Source organism: Morus notabilis, unplaced genomic scaffold, assembly GCF_000414095.1.
Source record: "Morus notabilis unplaced genomic scaffold, ASM41409v2 Scaffold7, whole genome shotgun sequence".
Classification (NCBI taxonomy): domain Eukaryota; kingdom Viridiplantae; phylum Streptophyta; class Magnoliopsida; order Rosales; family Moraceae; genus Morus; species Morus notabilis.
In genome coordinates, this window is record NW_010365449.1 from 131,092 (window position 1) to 138,869 (window position 7,778).

Consider the following 7,778-nt stretch of genomic DNA (forward strand, 5'->3'; position numbering starts at 1 on the left):
AGAATAAGCATTTAGTTACACTGTTAAATTGGAGCTTACTCAATAGGCTAATCTAATAAGTTGGACGTAATAATTTGAACGCAAGTACATCACCGTAATTTAATTGTGTCTTTAACCGCTCCTTTGATTTTAATCATGATTAGATAATTTGGAGACACTAGAAGTTGGAAAAAAAAATTGCATAGTTCATTTCAATCTGTTCGTGTCTTTATCTCTTTTATTTCATTTGTGTTAAAGATATTTCCTTCCTTAGAGCATCTTTAATGTAACTTGAATTAGTGTACCAGAGCTTAATTTTAGTATTTTAATATGAAAATTATTCTCCAATAAAATGGTTTTTTTTTTTTTTTTTTTTTTTTTTTTTTTTTTTTTAATAAAATATACGACAAATTTAGCATTTAATTTTTTTTTTTTTTTTTTTTTTTTAAATTTATCATATGCTATACTACCGCCAAATAAAATATACGACAAATTTAGCATTTAATTGCTATTGCTCAATATGCTTATCTTTTCATTTAATCATTACAACATTTACATTTCTAAAATATTTTAAAATTAAAAGTTTACTTTACAACTTCCAAAACATAATGATTATGGCAAAAAATAAATGTAACATTTAAGAGCATCTCTAATGCAATGCTATAACTAGAACATCTCCATACAATGTTTGATGTGCCAATTGCAGATTTAATATTTGACTGTAAAAAACACTTGCAGATTTAATATTTAAGTGTAAAAAATACTCTCTAATGCAATGTTATTTGTCGTGTCAAATTTTTCATACACTTTGTTGTAAATTTTCCACATGGCATATGAAAATTCGACATTTGATTACTATTGGTTGAAATGTTTATTTTTTTCATGTAATCAATGCAACTTTTGCATTTTCTAACTATTTTAAAAATAAAAGTTTACTTTTACAACTTCTAAAGCTTAATAATTATAGAAAAAAGTAAATTTAGCATTTCAAATAGCATTATGCATTGGGGTAAAAATGAAAATAACGTAACATATCACAGTTTTTGATGCTAAATATACAATGTATTGACATTAGTATTTGCATTGGAGATGGTCTAAAATAGCATTATGCATTGAAAATCAAATAAAAATAACATATTAAGGGCCAATTTGGCATTGCTGTACTATTGAAAATTTTTTATGTTGTTGTGCTCTTAGTAATAAGTTGCTGTGACAAAAAACATATAGATGCTTAGTAAATATTTTCACAAAACTGCTGTGAATACAAGAAGCAAAAATTTAAGTGTTTGGTAAATTGTGTATGAAATTGCTGTAGAGATGTATAATGAAGAAAGTAGACATACTTTAGCACATATTTATAGTTAGTTTTATTTATATTTTTATGGTCAATATTCAAAATATAAAAAAATATAATTTTAATTTTATTACTTGAAATATTTTTTTTAAAAATAAATTACTTTTATTGATAGGAAAAAAAATATCATCTACTAAATTTCCTACTTAGAAACCACTTGTAATCAAACATCCTAATCTATTGTAACTTCTTTAAAAAACCTAAAAACATCTTTTAAAAGCAATGCAAAAGGTTGCTTATATAAATAAATATATATATATATATATATATATATTACTAATATGCCACATACATGCATTAAAGATGGTCTTAATGTATAGGTGGTTGGAGAGAAGAGAAAACTTGCGAAATTAAGTTAGGAGCCAACTAATTATTAATGATCAAAATGGTAGTAAGAATTACATATCAGAGTGAAAATCAAAATTAAACAATGAGCGTTGTCAAAAGGAGATTGTTTTCTCAATCACATTTCCTTTTTAGCTTGCTTGAAGAGCACTCTACATGCACTGCAAGAATTTCGGTAGATTATGAGAAAGAAAGTGTCAAATTGAACAAAATCATACTTTTTGTTCCTCGGTAGACTTTTTTTTCCTGGAAAATGGATCAAGATCAACTCAGAAGTTGTTATCAATATAATGCAATGAACTGTACAGAGCCGTTCCGAAAGGCAATGTCGTATAGAATGGGGTAATCTAGTTTTCAATATTTCCTAGGTATCGAAATGCAAGATATAACTTGATTGATAATTGAAAATTGAAATAAAAAAAAGAGTACAAAAATATGAAACAGCTGGGAACTTTGACATTGGGTGTTCAGATAAGATGTTTCTTGCCGTGCAAGCAAACAAAACTTGGTAAGAGAAAAAAAGAGTTTCAACGTGGAAAATATACAGTAATTTGGTCATTTAAAAGTGATATAATTCCAATGAATCCATAGATCGGTTACTAGCTAGCCCTCCTTCAAAGTAGATCAATCTTTTAGGGCCTGTTTAGAAAGTGTATTCAAACTATTATTTTTTATTTTAATATTTGAAATTTAAATTTTTTATAAGAGAAAAATACTGTATCAGAATTAATAATTTGAGTTTGAGTATATGAAACAAACAGGCTCTTAGTTATTTTATTTGGCACGGTCTTTTCTACGTACCCAATGTTTTGTGTAATAATAAATACCACCTAGAAGAATGGATACCTATAATACGTATGTTTGAACAGTTTCTACTGGCAATGACACCCATCAACTACTCCACAATATGATACTTGGTGAATACTACTTGAATATTCGTTTGATTAGTGCATGAAAATGCACATTAAATACTGCTTTTGATTTATATAATATTAAAATATTTAAACTTTAATTAAAATAATTCCATTATTTTTATTCAGAATATTTTTCATTAGAATTTGTCTAGTTGTTGCTTAATTATTTGCAGATAAAAAAGCAGTGTAAAAAGCTACATAGAAATAAGCCATGAAAGCCATGTTTTCAACCACCCCGAGCCAAGCTTTTCAGCCGAGCCACACAAGCTAATCAGAGAGAGAAAGAGAGAGTGTCAACCATTTGAGCCACCGAGCCAAGCCACCCCATCAGTCCAACACGCGTGGGCCCTAGTTTGTGATAGCCTATGTGTAGCACTTCCAATGCGCGTCACTAGCATGAGAACTCCTCAGTGTGCGCGTTCCTTCCACACAGCCATCAGTGCGTGTCCCCGCTTTCCTCCGCGTGGGTCCCACGTGTCTACGTGCAGCCTGCTCCTCTTCTTTGTGCGTGACAGTTGGCTTCTGCGGACCCCGCACCTGCTCACGCCAGCCTGCCTTTCCTTTCAGCACGCGCCAGCTGTTCTCATCTCTGACCGGCGCTACACACTCCAACTATTCCGCGTGCGACACGTGTCGAGTTGTCTCCTCACTGCAATCACATTGCGACACGTGTCCTTTTTGTGCTAAGTCCGAATTTCTTTTCTAAAAATCAAAGCAAATTACTGAATTTCCTCCTCAAATTACTGAATTTCCTCCTCAAATCACATATATGATTTCTCCTAATTTATGTGTAATTTTATTTTGTTTCTTTTTTTTTGTAATTTTTTGTTTTTATTATTTGTTTCCTTATTTGACAGACAACTTCTGAACACTATAAATAGAGAGGTTAACCTAAGATTTTTGTAAGCTTTTAATATTCAGTTTTCTGTCATCTTGCTGTCACTCTCATATTTTCTCTCTAGAACTTGTGAGAATGTTTTGCAAACTAGGCTAGAGTTCTTCTGGTGAGGTTAGAGATGAACTTTTGTTGAGTGACCCAATTCGGGCTTTTAATTCCTTGTGCTGTAAACTTCAACATCCGAATGAATTAAATCTCATCTATCTTTCTTTTACTTTTCAAAATATTGTGTGCTAATTTTTTTATAAGTTTAGTCACGCTTTTCTTATGTAATTCTATCATGCATTTTTTTGTTATTCAAATTATTTTATGAGTTGTCTTTTACTACAATATTGTTGATGAGTTAAATTTGTGTTTACATTTGTGTTCTCCCGACTCATTATTTTGTCAGTTTTTAGGTGTTTTTAGGAGTTATTTATGTGTTTTCAATTTATTTTGTATAGATTTGTTTCAGTTGGAGTCCATTGGTGATTTTTGGGAATTTTTGGAGCAAAATTAAAGAACGAGCACTAAGGCTTCGTAAAGGGGCACTTAGGCTTCGAAGATAGAGCAAAAACAAGTTTTCTTGTACTACAAACCCGATAGCAAAGCGCCTAGGCACCATAAAGTAGAGCCATGGCGCCAAAAACAAGTTTTCTAGTACTACAAACCTGAGAGCAAAGCACCTAGGCACCATAAAGTGGAGCCATGGTGCTATGGAGAAGAAAATCGCAAATTTGCCGCAGCGCCATGGCGCCCAGGGACAGAGCCATGGTACCACATCGAATTTCTGAAGGCCTTTGTTATGGCGCCACGGCGCCATTGAAGTAGAGCCACAGCGCCAGTTTGGGATTTTCATGTTTTAATCTCTAAATAATTACCAAAAGTTTCATTACGACCCTAAACCTATAAATAGGAATTTTTAGACTCAGTTAGGTTATGTTGGGACTTAGAAAAGAGAAAGGAGAACTTTTCTACTGCAAAGGAGAAGACAAATTAACCGGGAACGGAATTCTACTTCAATTCGTCAAAATAGTTTTTCCTTTTCTCTTCTCATGTTTAAGAATATTGTTAAGATGTTTTCTCTTTTCATTATGTTCTAAGTTTCCTATTCTAGGGCTACAATGTAGCCGGATCATGATGTTTTGAATTATGTTATCATATCAATAGAAAAATTATTCATCCTAGTTGAGTTTTCATCACTGTTCTTAATGCTTCTAATTAATTGGCCACTAATTGGATGATTAGTTAATTCATAATGAAACCGGAAGGAGATTTATGTTTTTCGATCATTGTGTTGAATTCCCTTGATTGCATGTAAGATAGGGATATACTTGCATGGTTGGTGTGGTTGCTACATGGAAATCCATAAAACTTAATGACTCTTTAATTGTTTGAAATTCACATAGGAATATAGTGAGTTAGCAATTAAGGGGATTTTTGATGTAACTCGGAAGGGAGCATCGATTAATTTAGGGATTTTTGACTGTCAATTAAGGAGAATAATTTAAGATTAATTAGATAGATAATTCAAGGCGGAATGGTTTGGTGAAATCGGAAAACCTAGACCTTGTTAATATTGAATTTTGATAATTACTTAAATTGTTGATTAGATTGTTTAGTTTTATTTATATAAAAATTCTCACTTGCTTGTTTCGTTGAAATAAAGTTAGTATTGATACAATTTCAGTAATTAATATTATTCAGTCCTCGTGGGACGATACTCGTTTCTATGAACTTTACTACTTGATACGATAACGTGCACTTGCGTTTGCGAAAATTCATAACAGTTTTTGGTGCCGTTGCCGGGGTCTGATTCAAATATTAATATTGATACTAAGAATTCTAACTTTACTTTGGAATTATTTTCTTTTATTTACACTAGTTTGTGTCTTCTTTCTTCAAGCGTTTTCTTAGGTGTATGAGACGATCTGGAAGTTCTAATTTGATTCCTTTCGATTCAGAGATCGAGCATACTTGTCGAAAGAATAGAAAGGACAAAAGAGAAGTTATCAGACAGTTGCAAGAAACCATGGACAACGCTGGAAGAATAGAAAATGACGCTAATCAGCAAGGAGCTAGAGACAACCAGCAACAAGCTGTAAACAATCGGGCATTACGTGACTATGGTATACCCGTTGTTAATGAGGCACTTTCAGCTATAAGGCGGCCTGCAGTTCAAGCCAACAACTTTGAGATTAAGCCAGCTATTATCCAAATGGTGCAATCTAGCCAATTTGGTGGGCTCCTCAATGATGACCCTAACGCCTACATTGTTAGCTTCCTGGAAATCTGTGACACTTTTAAGAACAATGGTATTTTTTATGATGCCATTAGACTGAGATTGTTCCCGTTTTCACTTCGAGACAAGGCAAAAAGTTGGCTAAACTCTCTTTCGCCGGGAACCATTACTACTTGGGATGCTTTGGCCCAAAATCTCCTAGCAAAGTTCTTTCCTCCTGCAAAAACAGCCAAGATGTGGAATGCCATTACCACCTTTACTCAACATGACATGGAATCTCTTTATGAGGCATGGGAAAGGTACAAGGAAATGTTGAGAAAATGCCCACACCACGGATTACCTGATTAGCTTCAAGTGCACACTTTTTACAATGGGTTGTGTGAAACAACTAGAACTCTTGTAGATGCAGTAGTAGGTGGAACTTTCATGAGCAAGACACATGAAGAGGACTATGAACTATTAGAAGATATGGCTGCTAATGCATATCAGTGGCCAGTGGAACGTTCAACACCAAAGAGAGCATTCAGAATCCATGAAGTTGACGCTCTCTCCGCACTCACTGCTCAAGTAGCCACATTATCTAAGCAGTTGGGTTCACTAATTGCAAATGCCATACACACAGCACCGGAGGTATGTGAGCTATGTAGTGGAAACCATGCAAGTAACGAATGTCCAATTGGCAACTCAATTGCTCCTCATCAATCTGAGCAAGCTCACTTTGCTGGAAATTTCAAGCGGCGGCAGAATAGTCCTTTCTCCAACACATATAATCCAGAATGGCAAAATCACCCGAATCTTTCATGGAAGAATAACCAAAATGTGATAAAGACAGCTCCTATCTTTCAACCTCAACAGCCTAAGGTGTCACTGGAAGGTGCTCTTGCTCAACTCTCTTTTAACACAAGTTAGTTTATGACAAGAACTGATGCTACACTTCAAAGACAAGAGACGACTATTCAAAATCAAGGTGCGTCTATCAGAAACTTAGAGGTCCAGATTGGTCAACTTTCAAACATGCTCACTACACGTCCTCAAGGCTCTCTACCAAGCAACACAGAGACTAATCCAAAGGAGCATGTTAAAGCCATAACTCTTCGAAGTGGCAAGGAGTTAAGCGATCCCGTTGGAGTAGAAGTTGTTGATGAACGAACAAAAGAAGATGAGTTACCCAATCAAACTGAGAAGGAGCCTCTAAAAGAAGTGGTGAAGCCAAAGTCAAAGCTTTTCCCCGACAATCCTCCACCACACAAGCCACCGATTCCATATCCTTAATGGTTTCAGAAGCAAAAGTCAGATAAGCAATTTTCTAAATTTCTTGATGTGTTTAAGAAATTGCATATTAACATTCCATTTGCGGATGCTCTGGAACAAATGCCCAGCTACATGAAGTTTATGAAGGAAATCCTTTCCAACAAAAGAAAACTGGAGGAGTATGAGACAGATGCACTTACTGAAGAGTGCAGTGCTATATTGCAGAAGAAGTTGCCACCTAAGCTAAAAGACCCCGGGAGTTTCACTATACCGTGCACCATCGGAAACTCATTCTTTGACAAAGCCCTAAGTGATCTGGGGGCTAGCATTAACTTAATGTCTCTATCCGTGTATCGGAAGTTAGGTTTGGGGGAAGTAAAATCGACAACAATTTCTCTATACTTGGCAGATAGGTCAATCAAGTATCCAAGGGGAATCATCGAGGATGTTTTAGTAAAAGTGGACAAGTTCATCTTCCCGGCCGATTTCATTGTCCTTGATATGGAGGAAGGCCAAGAAATCCTAATTATTCTTGGTAGGCCATTCTTAGCCACTGGGAGAACTCTTATTAATGTGCAGAAAGGGCATCTTATCCTAAGATTTCAAGAACATGTAACTTTTAATGTTTTAAAGGTGATGAAGTACCCAGATGACGCAGAAAGTTGCTTGAAGGTGGACATTGTCGAAGATTGTGTTAAGAAAGTTTTTCAATTAACTACCCCGTCGAGCCACTTGAAGCTTATCTTGTTGGATCTGTTGACATCAATAATCCAGAGATTGAGGAATGCATTAATCATTTGGAAGCTACACCACTAG

General features: G+C 34.6%; 1 protein-coding gene across 1 annotated transcript; it reads left to right on the forward strand.

Moving 5' to 3' along the window:
- Positions 1–7,082: 7,082 nt before the first annotated feature.
- LOC112093540 lies at positions 7,083–7,778 on the forward strand. The gene has a single exon (XM_024172209.1). The coding sequence runs from the start codon at positions 7,083–7,085 to the stop codon at positions 7,776–7,778; it is 696 nt and encodes a 231-aa protein (XP_024027977.1).